The sequence below is a fragment of the Pseudochaenichthys georgianus genome, chromosome 24, assembly GCF_902827115.2.
Source record: "Pseudochaenichthys georgianus chromosome 24, fPseGeo1.2, whole genome shotgun sequence".
Lineage (NCBI taxonomy): Eukaryota > Metazoa > Chordata > Actinopteri > Perciformes > Channichthyidae > Pseudochaenichthys > Pseudochaenichthys georgianus.
In genome coordinates, this window is record NC_047526.1 from 30,091,813 (window position 1) to 30,113,718 (window position 21,906).

General features: G+C 43.7%; 1 protein-coding gene across 1 annotated transcript in view; it reads left to right on the forward strand.

Moving 5' to 3' along the window:
• The window catches only part of fmn1 (formin 1), a 32,813-nt gene that overhangs the window by 8,613 nt on the left and 2,294 nt on the right, over nucleotides 1-21,906 (forward strand). The window contains exons 4-15 of the mRNA XM_071201998.1: nucleotides 4,688-4,796; nucleotides 8,531-8,592; nucleotides 9,001-10,037; nucleotides 10,385-10,523; nucleotides 11,293-11,380; nucleotides 12,263-12,324; nucleotides 12,550-12,638; nucleotides 12,880-13,009; nucleotides 13,677-13,823; nucleotides 14,181-14,240; nucleotides 14,952-15,072; nucleotides 18,910-19,002. Coding sequence (XP_071058099.1) covers nucleotides 4,688-4,796; nucleotides 8,531-8,592; nucleotides 9,001-10,037; nucleotides 10,385-10,523; nucleotides 11,293-11,380; nucleotides 12,263-12,324; nucleotides 12,550-12,638; nucleotides 12,880-13,009; nucleotides 13,677-13,823; nucleotides 14,181-14,240; nucleotides 14,952-15,072; nucleotides 18,910-19,002 — 2,137 coding nt within the window. The remainder of the gene's footprint in view (nucleotides 1-4,687; nucleotides 4,797-8,530; nucleotides 8,593-9,000; nucleotides 10,038-10,384; nucleotides 10,524-11,292; nucleotides 11,381-12,262; nucleotides 12,325-12,549; nucleotides 12,639-12,879; nucleotides 13,010-13,676; nucleotides 13,824-14,180; nucleotides 14,241-14,951; nucleotides 15,073-18,909; nucleotides 19,003-21,906) is intronic.

The window sequence follows — 21,906 nt, forward strand, 5'->3', positions numbered from 1 at the left end:
ATTCTATTATATGTCTATTCTACATATGATATTCTACAGTGCCTAACATTCTTTTTTAATTCAAGTTGTAGCAAACACCTCATACAGCAGTGTGTGTGTGTGTGTGTGTGTGTGTGTGTGTGTGTGTGTGTGTGTGTGTGTGTGTGTGTGTGTGTGTGTGTGTGTGTGTGTGTGTGTGTGTGTGTGTGTGTGTGTGTGTGTGTGTGTGTGTGGTACGTAACAGAAGGGGTTTAATGTAACTCTGTAGGTGCATTGTTTCTGTGTAGGCATGACATGTTCGTTTACTGGGGTTTAAAGCTCTTAAGCTCCGCCTCTTTACTTCTGCACATGTGAGTGTGTGGTGCTGAAAGTTGAGGAAAAATACATACATTATATTTTGACCATTTTGTGAGAAAAAGGTGATAATAATAAATCCAACGGGCAAAGTAACGACCATCTGAAACGAGGTAAAAAGAGTAAATCAGAACGCCAGAGTAAAAGGAATCGAAATAACATTACATAGATGATAATTAGGAAAATAAATAACTTCCAACCACAAAAAACTAAAAACATAGAATATGTGTGAAAATGAAGAGTTTTGAAAACACACAATAAAGACATGAAGATGAATTGAAAATGTGAGTCTCACATTTGTTCTCCAATTGTGAAAACTGATCGCCATATATGGTTTAAAATGCAATCAATTCAGAGAGAATATGTGTCTATAATACGGACTTTATTCTTTAAATACAATAAACCCATGCTGACCTCTAACTAACTTTACATTATTTAAAATTCAAAACTAGGGAAATTCCCAACAATAACAGAAGATATTTGGTAAATGTATATCCGTTGTTATCCAGTAAAGACGGTGTGTGTGTGTGTGTGTGTGTGTGTGTGTGTGTGTGTGTGTGTGTGTGTGTGTGTGTGTGTGTGTGTGTGTGTGTGTGTGTGTGTGTGTGTGTGTGTGTGTGTGTGTGTGTGTGTGTGTGTGTGTGTGTGTGTGTGTGTGTGTGTGCGTGCGTGCGTGTGTGTGTGTGTGTGTGTGTGTGTGTGCTCTCTGACTCTAATGCTTATTCATGGGATTATCTGGATTCATTCCTATTACATGAACACAGCTCGCATAGAGGCCGCTGTGTCCCTCTCTGGGGAATGCATAACAACACTTCATAAGTGTGTGTATGATTAGTTCTAGTTAAGCTTCAGGCCGAGGCTCTGAGGACAATAAGAGTCAGAGAAAGTTACACGGAGAAGTGACATGCTGGAAACATGTCAGTCAGCTGCTGCTGGGTGTGATAATGTATCACACTGTATGATATTTTACACTTTATCAAATTAAAATGTTCCTTCTTTTGTATTGCTCAGTATCACCTGCTTGACTGTTAATGTACTTGTTTATTCATATTTATATTTTTATATTAAGTGTTAACTTTTCATTCTTGATTGTGTGTGTGTGTGTGTGTGTGTGTGTGTGTGTGTGTGTGTGTGTGTGTGTGTGTGTGTGTGTGTGTGTGTGTGTGTGTGTGTGTGTGTGTGTGTGTGTGTGTGTGTGTGTGTGTGTGTGTGTGTGTGTGTGTGTGTGTGTGTGTGTGTGTGTGTGTGTGTGTGGTACGTAACAGAAGGGGTTTAATGTAACTCTGTAGGTGCATTGTTTCTGTGTAGGCATGACATGTTCGTTTCCTGGGGTTTAAAGCTCTTAAGCTCCGCCTCTTTACTTCTGCACATGTGAGTGTGAGGTGCTGAAAGTTGAGGAAAAATACATACATTATATTTTGACCATTTTGTGAGAAAAAGGTGATAATAATAAATCTATAAAACCAACATAGCAACAAGTAAAATATACTTATATGTACATTTTTAATATATATTTTCACTTTTAAATAATAGAACATTTTTCCCTTATTTGAATAAATCTGTGTCCCCATCAACTTATAATGTTTATATAAATATGTATGAAGAATTTTAGAAAACCTATGTTTGCATTGGTTTCTCTGAGCAGGTTCGATACACAAAAGCAAGTTTCCAATAAAAGAAAGTACACTACAAACATACCAGTTGTGAGCTAATATCAATGTAATTGAACCCGGCACTTTTATTTGATAACTTCCAATAATCTGAATAACCTCTGACTTTGCACAGTGCATGCTGGTTGTAATGTGGGCTGATTAGCAGAGTAGGTGTGGTCGGTCCTGCTAAAACATCCAGATTAGCCGAGTGTTGCCTACTTCCTGCTGAACGTTCCTGTGGATTTACAAACACTATCGTTTAACAAGTGATCCCGGCTGGCTGTATTTACCCTCCTGCAGCTCTGGGTGTGGCGTCCCTCCATCTGTTCTGGGTGGCCTGCTTCGCCCTACAGCTCACGGATCCGTCAGGGTGTTGTCACAAACAGTGGCTGAAATCACCATCTGCTTCCAATGCTTACACTATGACAATCTGCAGGACGGTCGCCAAGAAACCTGCTGTGTGAGGAACTATAGAGGAGCCAGAGGGGGGAAAGGAGGCAGAGCCTGGAAACTAAAACCGGGACGTGGAGCTGACTTTTAATTGCGGTTGAGCTGAGTCATGGAGCCGGGGGTTTGGAAACTTTTCCGTTACTCTGTGGATTCCTCCCCGTTCATTCTGAGTGACTAGCTTCCAGTTTGGAAATGTAGTTCTCCGGTAAAACATGAAGGAGATGTTGTAGCGGTGAAAGGATACATCTATTTCTTTTCAACAAACTGGAGCGGAAACAGGTCGGATTTTCAACATTTCTTGCATCTTTATTAATACTAAATGAAAGTTGCATGATCCTGGATGTTTCTAGACAAACTATTGCATGGCAAACCGATGCATGAACACTCAGCCTCTTAAACGGCATTGTTCTGAAGTAAGATGTTGCACCTAAGTCTCAGATATTAGCTGTTAAATAATGTTGACATTGTGGAAAAGGCTTTTCAACAACTTCCTACTCCCTTCACTCTGGATTATGTTTTCTTTGTGAGCAATTTATGAGCAATGGAGGAGCAAACAGTCATCCTAAAATTCTTCAGGATCCGTACAGAGGAGGAGGACGAGGACGTAATTCAAGGAGACACTGAGCTGAGTTTAGATATAAAGAAAAATGGCTTTGAGGAAGCTGTGGAGAACAGTAGAGAGTCCTTATCGCATGTTAAACTGCTTTATGATGGGGAGAACTTGACTTGTAATACAGTGAGACATATAACTAAAGGAGAAGCAGGAAATGACTCAGACATGGCAGAGGAGGAGAGGTGTAATGTCAACCTAACAGAGCAGCAAAGTGTGGCTGCCAACGCTGAAACTGTCTCAGAGAAACAGACCGTTGCAACAAATCAAGACGAGAATAAGATGCCATATGACAAAGTTAACGGCTACAGCAGCGAGGGTTGTCACATATCGCAGAACTCGCCGGATGAATGTGCTTTGAAGGAAACTGTGCAACCAAAATATCAACATACTTCAACTGACTGCATGGATACAGGCTGGGATTCTCATTCCAAGCAGGATGCCACTGAAGAAGTGAATAAGAAAGAAAGAAAAGATTATGAAAATGTTCACATGCAGGATGATTGTGTCCCAAATGCTTCCAGTTCGGATGTTGGTTCTGACCCTGAGGAATCTGAGAAAAGTAGATCTGAAAATATAGTAATTACGGTGACTCGGACAAGACCTGGCGTTGAGGAAGAACCGATATCAACTCCAACATTTGAGCATGCTGATGGCTCGTCTTCTCATATCCAAAATGAAGAGGAGAGGACGGGATCAGATGAGGTAAGAGAAGAAGAAGAAGAAGAAGAAGAAGAAGAAGAAGAAGAAGAAGAAGAAGAAGAAGAAGAAGAAGAAGAAGAAGAAGAAGAAGAAGAAGAAGAAGAAGAAGAAGAAGAAGAAGAAGAGAAAAGAGATGAATTTCCAGACTTTTCCTCCCCTCTTTACCCTCCAGCCCCAAAAGACCCCCTTTCCATAACATCTGCAACCCATCACCCTCCACCTGGACCCACCTTCACCAGAGCCACCTTTAAACCCAGCTCCCCCACCAACAAACAGATCCAGCTCCCGGCCCTCTTCAGCGGGCTGAGGGTCCTGAGGAAGGGGGTCGTCGGGCCCGAGCACGACACCGTGGCCCGGATCAAAACCTCATCACCAGCAACGAGAGACATTTTCCCTGATAAACAGTCGGACGGTAAATCCCAGGGGAGCTTCCTGGACCAGATCTCACAGCTGCTGATCCGGGAAAAGAGCGAAGATGAGACCGAGGTGACCGAGGAGAGGACGGAAAGGGAGGCTGAAGCAGATGAGAGTGAGATGGAAAAAAGTCAAGAAGACGAGAGGGAAGAAGTTGAAACAGAGAAGGAAGCAGAGGTTTCATCCGAGTCCACCAAGCCTCCTGCGTCCAGCGCAGAGGCGGCATTCGATGCCTTCAAAGCCTTTTTCACCCCAAAGCCTCTGAAGAGGGACCCGGCTGAGAAGATAGACCTGGACGCAGTGAGGAAGAAGATAAGAGCAGATAAAGATGTGTTGAAGGCGCTTTTTGAGAGATCCTCCAATAAGACGCAAGAGAAGAAAGACTCCCCTGATGGCAAAGTAGGAATTGTGTATCATCTAGAATCGACTAACCTTACGAGAGACATGATTGCAATACCGACCCTCACGTGAAGAAGCTCTATTTGTTATAGATTATGTTGTAATGTCAACTCTTTTTTCATTTTAGTCAGAAGCGTCCACCCCAGGAGATGGAGAGGAGAGAACGCCAGGTCGCCTTCAAGCTGTCTGGCCACCACTGAAGGAGGAGAAAGTTGGGCTGAAATACACAGAAGCAGGTACACAAATATAAAATCCACACAGATTCATTATGTTCAACAATAATATGAATGCCATGCAGTGAATTTGACAGCAGTAATAATAATAATAATAATAATAATAATAATAAATGATATTTATATAGCGCCTTTCAAGGGACCCAAGGTCGCTGTACATGGTGGACAAACAAAACAAACAGACAATCAACGGGCAAACCAAAGAAATAAATAAAGGAAGCCGGGGGACCAGAAAAGGGCTAGGGCCCGAAGGCCAGGGTGAACAGGTGTGTTTTTAGTGATGATTTGAAGATGTCCAGGGAGGCAGCATTACGGATCTCGGCAGGAAGTGCTTTCCAGAGGGTGGGGGCCGCACCACTGAATGCCCTGTCGCCAACAGTTCGGAGGCGAGAGCGGGGGATGGAGAGCAGGCCCGTGTCTGAGGACCGCAGACTCCGAGAAGGGGTGTAGGGATGGAGGAGGTCCGATAAGTACTGGGGGGCGAGGGAATGGAGGGACTTGTACGTGAGGATGAGTGTTTTGTATTGTATTGTATTGTAGCAGTGGAGGGAGTCGCCGTGTTTACTCTGTGACATCAGGTGGCGGACGTAATATCAAGCAAACACAGCTCCACCCTGAGTGTGTCCACAGCAAACATCCACCACCTTCAGTTGTGAAGGAATTGACATGACTACTGTACACACTGTGGAGATTTGAAGCAGCTTTGTGTACATTTAAAAAATATATTCCAGTACAACATTACCACTCTCAATGCTATCATGTATACTGGAATTAACTACTCTGTGGCCATTTTAACAAAAACTGGAACGAACTTGATGGCTGAGCTGCTGGATTGTAAGATGATACATGTATATCTAAATAAGGTGGCCCATCAACATTAACACCAGAATGAAAGAGGCCATAATGACATAGAAACACGTTTGATTGCATGAAACCATGTGGTGGCTGCAAATAAGGTGTCAAATGTTTAAAAAGGATAAAAAAGGTCAAACATTTTTGGTTAAAGGTGGGGTATGTAAGTTTGAGAAACCGGCTCGAGATGCACTTTTTGTTATATTCCATGGAATGCTCTTAACATCCCGAGAGCAATGAATATCTGAAGTGCTTTGACAAAAAATCCATTAAAACATGTCATCTGTGGAAGCCGTGGCGCTGTAAAAAGCACGACCAATCATCTGAGCCGGCCCGGCTAAAGTAACTGGATGGCCTACCTGCCTGTCAGCCTTCCATCTGGGCACAAACTTATCTCGTGCCCTCATTGGTCATGTGCGCGTTCGTGTGTGTTGGAGGAGGGGCTCTGTAAGGAAGTGGCAGATTTTCTCCGGTTGTGTATTTTCAAATTCTAGCGCACTCGAGCTGGTTTCTCCAAAATTACCTACCCCTCCTTTAAAGACGTACAAGTGATCCTGCTTGTAAATGACACCAACTGCACTTACTTCCTATTATCAAAGGCTGCTTGAGCATGGATACAACTGCAGGCACACACCCACATACATTTCCTGTAGGAACTGTTAAAGTGAATACACTTTCCGAATGACAGGCACCTTTCTTTCACACACAGTGACGTCACGAGTTACCCACAATGCAACACGCGCCATATATATATATATATATATACGCCATTTTCATGGAGGTGCAAATATAAACAGCTAGCTAACACTGCGGTCAAGCCAGCCCGCACGTGATATTGCGGTGCGCGAATATCCTATGCATTATGGTAGAATCCTGGAAACACAATAATATTATCATGCCATTGCATATATGTGGTATTTTAGAGTTGACTAGATATTGATTAAGGCAATAGACTATGATATTCAGTACAGGAAGCTTAGCAACACCTAGACGGTGTACGGCTAAACCCTTGGCCTGCTTGCACCTCGCGTAAAACGGCGGATACCGGAAGTATCGTGTCGCCCTCGGCCCAATACCCGTATGTGTGTGTGAAAGAATTAGCAGATAAATGTTAGCTTGGCCTCTTTGTATAGCTCTATACAAACACTCTATACACACTGGCACACAGCTGACTGATCTCTAGATCAGTCAGCTGTGTGCCAGTGTGTATGTTTTCCTTTCATTCAAAGCTCTACTGCCATCATCTGGTCAAGGTTTGTATTGTTAGTTTGTCCTCAAGCAGCCCTCCGCCTCCTGCAGTGTCCAAACATGAATTATATTTTTCAAGCAGAATCAGTCCTTAAGTGTCTGAATGTTTTCTTCCCCGACAACATCACCAACGTACAGTAAAGCACGCTAGGGCCACACTGCTGTAATAATAAAGTAATGGGGCGAAGCCTGCGAGCTAGTTCAGGCAGTCAACTCGAGCACCAATGATACATTAACACGTGACGCACCTCGTCCCTCTTACAACCAACCAATCACATTCTCCTAAACATGCCGCTCTATTTAAGCTGCCAGCAGGGCCGGCCCTCGGCATAGGCAGTATAGGCGAATGCTAAGGGCGCATCAACCCATAGGGGGCGCCGAAAATTGAAAAAAAAAAAGAGTTAGAAATAAAAAAAAAAAAATTTTTATTTCATAACAACACAATTTCCCGATTTATTATCTTATACTAACAGAACTACGCCTATATTGCGTACAGCACCCATAAACTATGGCACCCCCCCCAAAAATCAAGTTGAACTGCCCCAGTCCCAGTAAAAACCAAAGGTTTATGTGAAATTGTTCTTTTTTTTTGAAATAATGGTTTTAGTGTGCAATTATAGGTTTTAATTTTGTATTTGTATTCATTTAAAATAAATCAAACTCCCAAAAAACGTACACAGCTTCTGTGTGCTTTTATTAACATTGGAATTTACTGTGTAAGCGGCCGCGAGGGGGAGAGCTTTAGAGAGCTCTCTCCTGAAAGACTGAGAGGCTCTGATAACCTCAGCTCAGTGAGGTAAAGGCACACCTTTATATGATCATTTTAGTTATACAAAAATAAGAGAATAGGTGAAAAACAGGTATAAAATACTGACAGTACAAAAAAGTTGTTATTAATAAACAAGAATACAGTTTGAAAGGGGAGTGATTTGTAATAAAGAAAAAGAAAATCTGCTTCCAGTTGTGTTTCATATGGGTGTTGAGAGATGTATCCATAGATCTCCTAATGTTGCTCTCAAAGTGCACCAGATTGATGCTTTTAACTTCAATATAAAAAAAAAAAGTCTTCCTGGGGGTGCATGCCCCCGGACCCCCCTAGAGGAGCCCCCCCCCACTTAAATCATGTTCAAATGGATAGGAAACTAAATACAGTTGCACACATCTTGTGTCAATATCTTTGTTTTTGTGGTCATGCCACAACCATGCACGTGCGAATCATAGTGTCTGCATTTTGGGGGGGGGGGGGGGGGGCGCCAGCTAAAATCTTGCCTAGGGCGGCAAATTGGTCAGGGCCGGCCCTGGCTGCCAGGTCTTCCTGCCTCTGCCTCCTCACTAGCTGCTGTGTTCACTTGCTACTGCTGCGTTCATGTTCCTGCTGCTGCGTTCATGTTGCTGCTGCTCGCCTGCCCCCCCCCCCCCCCCCCCCAGCTTCCACCTGTAGGCTCGGGGATAGTTATCTAATCATCACTCAATGTTCTTTGTAAATCTGTGGAGTGATGAGGCCCGAGCCAAGACGCCAAACTCAAACTATGTGCTGCTTCTAATAAACATATTAAGAAACACGTGAGTTGTCTGACTGACATGTGTTTGTTGTAAGAAGTTTAAAGAAAAGATTCTTCTGCTGTGTTTCCTGTCAGAGCACCAGGCCGCTCTCCTGCAGCTGAAGAGAGAATGCAAAGAGGAGCTGGAGACGTTACAGGTCAGTGACTTGAGTCAGGATAAGGAAGAAAAGTGCTTATGGGTCCATGATCGCAAAAACATTGAGAACATCAATTGAAAAATTGCTGGAAAAGACAAAAAAATGTGAAACTCAAAATATAATGAAAAGAAAAAATCCAATAATTTGGAAAAAATGTAATAATATTTACTTACATTTAAATGTCAGATGCTGTCGACTGGCAGCTTTAGACTATTCTCAGGAATTGTCAATGTCTCTTGTACACCATGTAAAGGTTTCGGGTACTTACTGTACTTACTCTACATTGTGTATGTCTTTGCTTCATTGTAACTAAAAGAAACATTTAAAATAAAGTGTTTAAAAAACAATTATAATTGAAATGTCACTGTAGAAAAACACCTTTTGTGTCTTAACTGATATTATTTTCAGGAGGACTTTGGTCAGCAGCTCTCCAGACTGCGGGTGGAGAACGAGGACAACGTGTCCCGTCTGGAGTTCAGTGTCTCCGAGCTGCAGACCCTCCTCTCCCAGGCCGGGACCCGCCGTCACGGGGAACTCAAAGACGTTGCTGTGTCAACGGAAGACGACTTCTTACACAAGTCTTTCCGCACAGTGTGCATCCAGACCGACAGGGAGACATTTCTTAAGACCCCTGAGGATGGAGAGGGAGCAACGAGAGCAAGCACGGGCCCCCAGCAGCAGAGGGTGACCCCCAGAAAACTGGACCTGACGTCGATCAGCCTCAGCCTGGCCGGACACAGGGACGATTCTTCCTCTTCATCACATGACCCTCCATCACTTCCTCATATGCAGACTCCGTCAGTACAACCACTAGCTCCTTCTCAGACGACCAAAACACAAATCCTGCCTCCTCCTCCACCTCCGCCATGTTTTTCTTCACCCCTTGACCTCATGCCGACGTCACATAGCACTCCACCACCTCCTCCACCGCCTCCCTCCACTCCAGGCTTTGCTCCCCCACCTCCTCCACCTCCACCTCCTCCCTCCACTCCAGGCTTTGCTCCCCCACCTCCTCCACCTCCACCTCCTCCCTCCACTCCAGGCTTTGCTCCCCCACCTCCTCCCTCCACTCCAGGCTTTGCTCCCCCACCTCCTCCACTTCCTCCCTCCACTCCAGGCTTTGCTCCCCCACCTCCTCCCTCCACTCCAGGCTTTGCTCCCCCACCTCCTCCACTTCCTCCCTCCACTCCAGGCTTTGCTCCCCCACCTCCTCCCTCCACTCCAGGCTTTGCTCCCCCACCTCCTCCACCTCCTCCCTCCACTCCAGGCTTTGCTCCCCCACCTCCTCCACCTCCTCCCTCCATGCCAGGCTTCGCTCCCCCACCTCCTCCTCCTCCTCCAGCTGGGGGTTTTATTGTTGAAAAACCTCCAAGGAAGCAGACAGTGGAGCCGTCCCGACCCATGAAGCCTCTGTACTGGACCAGAATCCATATCCAGCACAACAAGTAGGGTCAAACACTGCTGTAAAAATAAACGTATTCTTACTTTTCATTTAAATATATTTTTAAATACAAAAGGGTTTTTAAAAATGAGATATTGTATGAATTCACTTGGTAAAACATTTGCAATCTACTAGGAAATGAAAGCTCAAAAAGATCTTAAAGCAGACCTTTTAAATATAAATAATACAAGAAATGAATCTAAAACTATCTAGTAGATACGTATTTTATCGGTTCAGTTTTTTACATTTTGTAAGTTAAATTATCTTATATTACTGCCCCACTTTAAACACCTGACAGAAGTAAATAGATTGAAAACATGCTGATGAAATATGATGTTCTCTCTCCCTCAGGAACACACTGTGGAACATTTTAGAGGAACCAAATATAATAGATGCCGGCCAGTTTGAGGATCTTTTCGCCAAAACCATCACACACTCCAAGAAGAAGCCGCTGTCCGAGGCTTATGAGAAGAAAGCCAAAGCCAGGAAGGTAAGATGCAAAATCATGCATGACAAACTGCAGAATCTGGGATATGTGTAATATGTTGCTTCTCCACTAGAGGGGGTTCATGTCATTGAGACAACATATAGGGAATATAAAATATAAAAGAACATTAAATCCAGATTGAGACACAACTATGAGATTTTTCAACACACTAAATAATCCCCCTTGTATTCTCAAATCAAGTGCTTTTAAATCTTGATTATTCAATATCTTTCCCCTCATCACACTCCTCATATTTTGCCACTGTTATGTAACTTTGATCATTTCCCCCCCACATTTGATTGAGTTGCAGTTCCTCATTTCACTTTGTCTGCTGTATGTATCTTACCCTAATGCTACAGAAGTATTTGTATTGACACTAAGGCAATCCAAAGTATAACAAATAAGAAAACATTTAACAGACAATGAGAAGAAAACATACATTTACCTGATTATCATTCAACAAAAAGGGAAAAGAAAACCCCATCTGTTCAAACAAGAGGTTAATAATGAGGTTTGTTTGTTTTGCTGCACCTCTTAACAAAAACTCTCCACTAATGACTCCCTAATGGCTTCTTGTGTAAGGTAGTCATGGTAACTGTGTGTGTGTGTGTGTGTGTGTGTGTGTGTGTGTGTGTGTGTGTGTGTGTGTGTGTGTGTGTGTGTGTGTGTGTGTGTGTGTGTGTGTGTGTGTGTGTGTGTGTGTGTGTGTGTGTGTGTGTGTGTGTGTGTGTGTGTGTGTGTGTGTGTGTGTGTGTGTGTGTGTGTGTGTCAGATCATTAAGCTGTTGGAAGGGAAGCGCTCTCAGGCCGTGGGCATCCTCATATCGAGCCTCCACCTGGAGATGAAAGACATCCAACAAGGTGAGCAATCGAGGCGTGTCATTGGTTCAGTCGTGTTGCTAGGATGCAGCTTAGTTCAAAGTGCATCAGGAAATAAACCTTACTTCCACTATAGTCATGTAATGAAGAAGCTCAGGTTTCTTAAGCACATGTTGTCTTTGAACAGCTCAGATTTACATTTATTTGACATTATAACACTTACACTTATAGAATATATTTGTCTAAGGAACCAGGGAATAAAAAGTGTCAAAATCAAAAGATCTCTTACATTTATTATACCGATTCCCATAGGTATTTAACACAGCTTTTACAAATCGGTGGGACCTGATTTGATGGTAAATTGTGGTTAGTATGATTAGTGGAAAATAACAAAGTACATCTACTAAAGTAAATTATGACAATTCTGAGGTACTTCACTTGAGTATTTTCATTTTACTTTATGCTATTTGTACTTTAACTCCACGAGGGAAGGGAAATATTGTACTCTTTACTACTTTCTCGCCTTTAAAATATCATTTGGACTATAAAAGTGTGTGAAATCAAGCACACTTCATCATGTTATTCAGTGATCATTAAACTAGCTATATCTCCAAGCCAGTTTTGGGAAGTTGAACTGGCATCCTTCATCTGTAATCATTCAGGTAACCGCTGTTACACTAATGTTTAACTGTAACCCGTCATCACGCTGAAGTTAGCCCGGGCTTCACTCTGAATATGAGCTGTTGGTGACTTTAAAGTATGACCAAAGACTGAAAAACATTTAGCAGTGCTAATCCCAAACTCCTCAACATGTAGCAAGGAGCAGAGAGAGATGTGTTCATGTCCTCTGGAGATCTGCAGCTCTGCTTGGACTTTCACTTTTAAATTTGATACCTGTGCCTTGATTTAACATTCCCGTTCTAGCGGTGCTGGCAGTAGATCACTCGGTGGTGGACTTGGAGACCATTGAAGCCCTTTATGAAAATGTAGGTGATGCTTTCGATGGATTTATATGAATGTACAGTATGTATAAAATTGGTGACATGTTCTCGCTTTATATGTTGTTTATTCAACACAATGAACATACATGTCAAAGTTATACAACATTTAGTTTTTAAAGCACACTACTACTACTACATACTGTGGTTTAAATGCAAGTGCAACTGTACAATTAAGGACTACTTATTTATATGTTAATTTCAATATATCAGAGAGCGCAGCCAGAAGAGCTGGAGAGGATCAGGAAGCATTACGAGACGTCCGAGGAAGAGGAAGTGAAACTGCTGGACAAACCTGAACAGTAAGTATCTCCCCTGCTGTGTGTGTGTGTGTGTGTGTGTGTGTGTGTGTGTGTGTGTGTGTGTGTGTGTGTGTGTGTGTGTGTGTGTGTGTGTGTGTGTGTGTGTGTGTGTGTGTGTGTGTGTGTGTGTGTGTGTGTGTGTGTGTGTGTGTGTGTGTGTGTGTGTGTGTGTGTGTGTGTGTGTGTGTGTGTGTGTGTGTGTGTGTGTGTCCTCTCATGTGTTGATGTTGTTGTGCTGCAGGTTCCTGTATGAGCTGTCTCAGATCCCAGACTTTGCGGGCAGAGCTCACTGCATCATCTTCCAGGCGGCCTTCATCGATGGGACCGCATCCATCCAGAGCAAGCTCGACACAGTTTCATCTGTCTGTAAGGTGGGACATAAAGCAACTTGTTACACATCCCCTCTCTTCTCTTTTTGTGATCACATTTTCATTTTCATTTCATTGATTAATACACAACATGTACAACCAAAAGCACAACATTTGTTCTTTAAAAAAAGAAAAACAGAAATTACTTACAAAATATACAAAATGCAGAATACATAAAAATAATAACAATAATACAGAAAAATAGAAATAAAATCAAACACAACTCTCCCTCCCAGACATATAAACACACACACACACACACACACACACACACACACACACACACACACACACACACACACAGGGTATTCACTGTTGGGTGCCAGCACTCCATCAGCGCTATCAGACAAGTGTGTATACCATCACTAATACACACACACACACACACACACACACACACACACACACACACACACACACACGGAAACGCATAGGTCACAATTTGAAAGGCGGTATCCCCTCTCTTCTCATAACATACTGTACCATAAATATCGCCCTTTTCCCACTATGTATCTTTGCTTTGAGACGTGTAATACAGAGGGTTTGAGGTACCAGCAGTCTGTAATGGACCGTGTGTGTGTGTGTGTGTGTGTGTGTGTGTGTGTGTGTGTGTGTGTGTGTGTGTGTGTGTGTGTGTGTGTGTGTGTGTGTGTGTGTTTTCTGTTTGAAGGCTCTGCTGGAGAGTGAAGGTGTGATGGATGTGATGGGACTGGTGCTGGCTCTGGGGAATCACATGAACGGAGGAAACCGGACCCGAGGTCAGGCGGATGGCTTCGGACTCGAGATTCTTCCCAAACTGAAGGACGTCAAGAGCAGAGTAAGACCTGGAGGAGGACTGAAGAGGCTCTTTTGGAGGCCAGTTGTTTTGTTTTATTGGGAGGGAGTACAAGTGCGGAGGACAATGTAATGGGTCGAATGTATCGCTCATTGGCAAAAGCAGAAAAGTGTTTTAGTGCAAGTGAAAAGAGATCATCCAACACTGATATCAAGTCATAGAAAGTACTTTTACACATTAACTCTATGTGAGTGACTCCTTGCATGTAGTTGAATCTCATGCAATACATTTTCTTTTCAAATGAAACACCTTAATATTCATGGTTGTATTAAAGGCCAGCTTGCACACTCAGATTTCATCTTGACGTAGTTTTGATGCATCGTTTGCTTTTCTTCTCAGGACAATCGTATCAGCCTGGTGGACTATGTGGTGTCCTACTACCTGCACAATGTGGATGAGGTATGAGTTGCTTTGCTATTCAAATATTGTTTTTCCTTTTTAGGCTATACTCTACAATGAAGCTGTCTCTATCTATGTTGCTATGTAGTATGATATCCGAAGACGGTTGAGTGTGCTTTTAAAACCAATAGATGCAACACAATCTTTTTTTTTTTTAAATCATCATCCAGTAGTTTTGAGGTCCTATTCAACCAGTTATCGACGGACAATTGAACACCTTTTCTACGTTAACTTAAAGGTGGGGTAGGTACGAATGGAGAAACCAGCTCGCGTGCGCTAGAATTTGAAAGTACGCAGCAGAAAAAATCTTCCACTTCCTTCAGACTTCCTCACAGAGCCCCTCCTCCAACACACACGAACGCGCACATGACCAATGAGGGCACGAGATAAGTGTGTGCCCCGATGGAAGGCTGACAGGCAGGTAGGCCATCCAGTTACTTTAGCCGGGCCGGCTCAGATGATTGGTCGTGCTTTTTTACAGCGCTACGGCTTCCACAGATGACATTTTTTTATGTATTTATTGTCCAAGCATTTAATATATTCATTGCCATCGGGATGTTAAGAGCATTCCATGGAATATAACAAAGTGTTTCTGAAGTGAATTACCGACCCCACCTGTAATATCTGTTTGCTTTCTTTCTTTGTCCATTTTGACTCTGATCTGATGAATTAGTGTCAGAACTACATGTGTTTTTCATTGTATCCCACCAGAACGCCGGCACAGACAAGAGTGTATTCCCACTTCCTGAACCTCAGGACGTCTTCCTGGCTGCACAGGTCAAGTTTGACGACCTGAACAGAGACCTGAGACAGTTCGGACGAGATCTGACAAGTATGTGACGACACAACTGAAACCTTCTATCTATTCCATCTTCTTCTGGAGAAATAAATACCAAACTACTCTCGGTTCATCATATTATTACACGATAATCCCCAAACCATGAGCTCCTCTTTGAGCTTCAGCGTCCGTGTGACTGGGTGACCGGAATAGTCTCGCCTTGTGGTCATTTTGTTGTGTTTTTGTGTTAAAACCTCAGCCAGCCTGTGTAACTCTATCACTCTGATTTTGAGAGTTTCCCACAGACCAAACCTCGGCCCGGTCTGGCATCGTTTTTCCTCAGACACCCCCCTCCTCACACACACACACACACACATACACACACACACACACACACACACACACACACACACACACACACACACACACACACAACTCACCACCCTGGTTTCCCATCACCGGCCCCAGCCATTGAGTAACTGTTTATACTCAGGACTGCGTCTTTTATCGATCTTGAGTTTGCTAAAGCTCCAGAACAAAAGGTTTCCTCTCGTCTTTCTAACTCTCCTCGCTGTTTCTCTCTCTCTCTAAGTGTGCCCATATGACGCCACTCAGCAATGCCAGCCAGTTAAAGTCACGTCCTGTACAATGCTTACTCTTACATGTGTACGATTGTGAGTGGGTGCATTGTTGTGTCCTTATGTATACATGTGTTGTTGCCTGCACTTCGCTGTGCGTGTATTCAGTCTTTCTGCTGATACAGGCCTGGCGCCTTTCAGATCCAGCTTCTAATCCCCCTGCCCATCAGATCTCACATCGGAGGGCCTTTGTGCTACTGTCGCCGGCGCAGGGAGACCATAGCTTCCTACTTGTGTAATCTCCAGACCTCCAGTATCTCTGCAGAGATGCACGGATCCTTAACCTGCCCGACTGTATCACTGGGCTCCAGTGTGGCCGCCCAGATGTGAGCGCAGACAGCTTTCTTTACCTCTCAACACAGCTTTGTCTTATCGCCCGTCTACCCAAACCACCGTGCGATCTCGATGGCCTGGCGCAGCTTCCTTTTGTTCTGCCCGTTTGAACCGCCCTCATGTTTGGTTCCTGTCGTTCTTCACTCTCCCTGTGTTTTCGGTTCGCTTGGTATGAAATGTTTGCCAACAAAGTTACAGGGAGATTAGCTTCTCTTAAGTCATCCATGCTGACTGTTGACGGAAAGGAGATCCAAAGACATAAAAATACCTTCTTCTAATAGCAAATTAACAAGGTCAATGTCAATCCACGGTTCTCCAGGAGAGCCACTATGTAGTTATCATTTTAGTTTTTTGGTCTAATGTCTATAGAGAGGCGAAGTCCCGCCCATTTACTTCCGACCCATGGGACCTTATTTCGGGAAAATTATGTATTGAAGTCAATGGGGAGAGAAAACGTATCTTTCGATCTCGTTTGAATCGTGCCATGAATTACACATATGATGTTTGTCAATCTTAAATAATAATTTCCACGTCAAAAAAGTCACAGTTTGTCGTAAAACTGTTGAAATATAAGACTATGAAAAATACGCAACTAGAAAGACTACAAATCCCAGAATCCCGGTCCCGCATGCTGGCTCTTACGGAACCGACTAACTCCCCTTGTGTGTATGTACAGCTCTCAACGTGCCCAGACTTGGAGTGATGTTCACCTCTTTTAATACTTTCCGCCTCGTTCTGAAAGAAGAAGTGAAATGTTTCAACGTGACGGCCGTCTTGGTGTGTGGTGCGAGACGGGAGATGTAGTTCATTGAGCGGTTTCACAAAAACAAAGTGTTACTTCACAGTTTTACGACACATTTTAATTTGTTTGACTTGCAAAATTATCTTTTAAATTGAAAAACATCATATGTGTAATTCGTGGCACAATTCATTGACTTCAATACATACTTTTTTTTAAATAAGGTCCCATGGAGCTCCCCCGGAAGGGGAGGGACTTCGCCTCTCTATAGAACTATTAGATGGATTGTCATAAAATGTGTTATCTTCACATTACCTTCAGGAAGATTTGTCATAAGTTTCGTAGCATCAGGTCAGAAATGTGTCCAACCCATTAAACTCATCCTCAGTTCTACCTTGTTTCTAGCTCTGGTTTCTAGCTTTAATAGCATGTAAGCTAACCTTAGATCAGGGATGTCAAACTCAAGGCCAAATCCGGCCCGCGACTTAATTTTCTGTGGCCCCATAAGAGCTTGCAAAGAATATAATCTGTTTATTATACGGTTACATGAAGAAGAAGCATGTTGCCCATAAACTACATGTCCCACAATGCATCTCAAATTTGACTTTTTTCTTAGAATTTGACTTTTTTCTTTTTTCTTCTACTTTTTTTCAAAATGTCACTTCTTTTTTTTCGGCTTTTCTTTTTAAATCATTTAGCGACATTCTCACTGAAGAGACTTGCAATTATTTGCCGTAGACTTCTGCTTTCAGGCGTAGTTAATTATGTAGTTATTATCCTATCCGATAATAATCCAATGCAGAGGCAATAAGGTAATATAATACATTATTTTATATATATTATATATTTATGTATGTATTTTTTATATAGTCTTAAAGTTACAACCGGCCCTTTGAGTGCAACCATAATGCTGATGTGGCCCGTGATGAAATTGAGTTTGACACCCCTGCCTTAGATGGTTAACATTATACCTACTACACATCAAAACATGGAGCATTTAGGGTACTGCCATGCCTAATTTACATGTACACTGTTGTTTTGTATTTTGGGTAAGCTAAGCCTTTTAAACACTAGCTAGCTTAATTTCCATTATCATTTGAATGTGTTGCTCTTACAATATTGTTTGAATATATTTCCAGTATCATACATGGACTATGGAAGTAAGGATCTTTCTTTATTTGCAAAGCAGTGAAACAATTTTCTCTTCCATTCATTGGCCAAGTGAAATATTGGTTGTGAAGGACGGTGTTTGCTTCCATCGCTGTACTTCAGCCTGAGTTTGGTTTCCTTCACATGATTTTGCTGTGATTGGTGAGGTTACGTATAAACCATCAAAACCTACACATCTCCTCACTATGAACGCAAGTCACTTCTTCAGTCTCACATCTGAACGCCCCACACTCCTCATGAGCCCGCTCTGTTTATGTGAGGGTCTGTAATCCTCTTCGGTCTGACATAAGCAAACTTCTGCTGAACACAAAGGGCCGTCAAAAGAAAGAAAGGAGAGGGAGAGATACCCGCCTCCACAGTTTACACAAATCCTGAATGAAAACAGTATTCTTTTGTAATCTTATCTGCGAGATGTTGATCGAGCGTCAGGGTGGTGGGGGGTGCAGGGTCTCGGCTCCCTCTATTATGACTGGCTCTGCAGACTGGCTCCTCTGATCCACTGATTGGACGCAGAGCAACATGGAGAGAGGGAAGGAGGCAGAGAGGGAAGCAGTCGCCATCTCTGGGTGAATCTCAGCGAGTGATATCTAAAGAGGAAGCTGTGCTGATGACCTGCTGCTCGGCACAGGTGGAGCTAGTTTAACCCAGAACCACTTCTCCCTTTTATGGAAGCTCGTTTCTGCGAGTAAAAACCAAAAAAAGCTTGTAAACTGAGACTTAGCATTCTTAAAAAAATGTCTTAGTACCTGAAAATAACAAAAAACATCTCAAAGTAATGACTTAATGTCCCAATATAATGAAAACTCAAAAATAATAATGAATATGTATAACAACAAAACATTTACCAAGTTCTGCAAATAGTGACCAAGTATCCCTAGATAACATAAAAGTCATCGTGTTGTCTTTTCCTCCGCAGCTACACATTGTCTCTTCTTAAACACAATTCATTAGATATAGAAATACATGTTGAGTGTATTTTCCAATCCTTTCTTGTTTCTGTTTGATCTCCAGGATGTGAGAAAGATGTCAGGAACGTTTGCTCTGATTCTCCTGAAGAAAACCTGCAGCCGTTTAAAGACAAGATGGAGGCTTTTGTTCTCAGGGGTGAGTTTCAAACACGACTAGGTGTAATTTAAAACTAGTCTTATTTTAATGGGTTCAACGATGTGGTACATTGGAGTGCTTGCTAACGGAAAACATTTAAGGGCTCAAAGGGAATATTTTAAAGTACTGAACATATTTAAAGGGGTCCAATCAGGGCCGTATCCAGGATGAAATTTGAATGTGTGCCTCTACTGTGAAATGTTTACATTGTGTAATTATCAAAAAGGTCTTTATTTATTTTGTATTGCACTGCAGCAGCTCTTTTCACCCTCTGTCTGAAACCAGAGTCTGCTCTGATTGGTTAGCAGTCAACAGCTTAAGTCCCTTACACACCAAGCCGATTTCGGCCGGGGATAGAAGTCGATAGATGTCGGGCCGTCGATGAGCGTCGTGTCGCCCTACTCAGATTGGTGTGTCTTGGTGTGTACCGCACCGTTGTGTCTTTTCGGCCGTGCCGGCACCTTCCGCTGTCGGCTAAAGGCCGTCGGTCAAAGAAATCACTGATTGGCTGTTCAGCTTAGCGAATCAGTGAATGAGAAATGAAACGGAAGTGAGGGACCCAAACAAACTATTAAGAAGGCAAATGTGAGATTTCATTTAACTCCAGCTCTCGACAGGTTCGGGAAAGCCCCGTGAGCCTCTCGCTGTAGAGTGAAAATGGAACGCACACGCTATGTGTTGTTTGTTTATATCACGCAGTCTGTTCTTCTTCTCTCGGATATCACGCAGTCTGTCTTCCGGTTGTTGCCTCTTTTGAATGACGAATACACACTACCACCGCCTGCTGGTAAGGAGAGTTATTGCCACTCACGCATGCGCAGTTCGTACGTGCAACTTGGCCGTCGGCGACGTTTTGTCGGGACGTGTTCTTTGGTGTCAGTTTGGTGTGTAAGGACCTTTAGAGTTGTCCCGCCCCTTTGCTTATCACGTACAATGTCTTGGAGAGCTATCTAAAAGTAGTGAGAGTGTTACATAGTGATGTCACTGTGTTACGGAGTCCAATGTAGGCATTTCATTTGAGCGTATGGGAGAGAGAACTTTGGGATTTTAGCCTTTGCAGACCATTTACATGCACCTATATTACAACCTACATGAGAGGGAAAACATCAATAAGCATAATAGGGCCTTTTTAACTCCTGAGTTCCGATTACTTAATTTAATATGAGAATGATCACATAATAAGGAATCTGTCCACTCTACCATTTCTTTCTCCCTATGCTTCATCCGAACTAGTTTATTGTCTTTAGCAGTCAGATAAATCTTGGTACCGTCTGTGTCCGTAAAGGACAGATAGGGAGGATTCAGAGTAAAGGCTAGACACGCAGATAGGGATCAGGCAGATTTGGCAATGACTGAGAGACGGATGAGACACAGCGGCTCTGGGACATTTTCATCAAACTAACTCATGTTGTAGGGTTTTTATTTTGACCCAGTGTCAGGATGAATCACACTCAGTTCCCCACACGAGAATTTCAAATGGCACGGATGGATTTTAGTTTCTTGTTTTGAATATAATCACTTTTTCTGCCTGTGATGAAAAGTGACACCCCAAAGCTTCAAAGTAAAGAGTTTCAACCAGAAAACTCTAGACTTGTGTTGGATCTTTTGTCTCACATGTGTTTCATTTGATATACAGGGCATCGAGGAAGTATTCAGACATTAAAGGTCCCATGTCATGCTTTTCCGGTTATCACCCGTCCCCTTGTGTGTTATGAAGCTTTTTATGCATGTAAACGGTCTGCAGAGTCACAAACCCTCAAAGTACACCCTGGAGCGAGTAAAACTCTAACACAGAAAATACCTGTGTGCTGCCCCAGAATGCCTCGTTGGACATTTCTCATTTTCCATTGTTTTCTTCCTGGGTATGGTGACGTGACCATACCCAAATGGACCAATCCGTGGAGCTCCTCACACACACACACTCTCAGCGGCAAAACTGTGGCGCACTGGGGGGGGGGGGGTGCTAGTGGAGCCTCGCAGCAGCGAAACTGTGACGCGCTGGGGGGGGGTGCGCTAGTGGAGCCTCGCAGCAGCGAAACTGTGGCGCACTGGGGGGGTGCTAGTGGAGACTCGCAGCAGCGAAACTGTGACGCGCTGGGGGGGTTCTAGTGGAGACTCGCAGCAGCGAAACTGTGGCGCACTGGGGGGGTGCTAGTGGAGACTCGCAGCAGCGAAACTGTGGCGCACTGGGGGGGTGCTAGTGGAGACTCGCAGCAGCGAAACTGTGGCGCACTGGGGGGGGGTGCTAGTGGAGCCTAGCAGCGGTGAAACTGTGACGCGCTGGGGGGGGGGTGCTAGTGGAGCCTCGCAGCAGCGAAACTGTGGCGCACTGGGGGGGGGGGGGGTGCTAGTGGAGCCTCGCAGCGACGGAACTGTGGCGCGCTTACACTGTAGGTGCGCCGCGTAGGTGCGCCCTCAGCAGCCCCCTAAGCACCCCCCCCCCTTTTCCCGCGTCCATTCGCGATGTCTCGCTGTCTCGCAGACCCCACGCAGCAAGCAGGAAATGAACCCAGCTCACACTGTCCGCTCCTCGCAGCAGCGAGCCGCGCAACGTCCCGCCAGCACGGCACCCAGACCCCACGCAGCATTCTCACCTGTTTGTCCTTACTGGTGTCATTTTCTTGTTAACGCCATTGTAACACGTAAACACTGATGTTCCGCTGTAACGGTGGTGGACTCATCAGAACAGAGTGGGCGAGCTGACCAATCAGAGCACAGTGGGCTCACAGGGAGGGGGCGGGGGGCAGGAGCTCCAACAAGTCGTTTAGGACAGAGAGTGAACACACAGACTATACAGAGATACTGTTTGAGAAACCAATGTGAGTTTGGAAAATTGCACAATATAAATGTATTCTAGTCGACCTCAACAATGGAAAGGATCAGTAGAAATGGCCATGACATGGG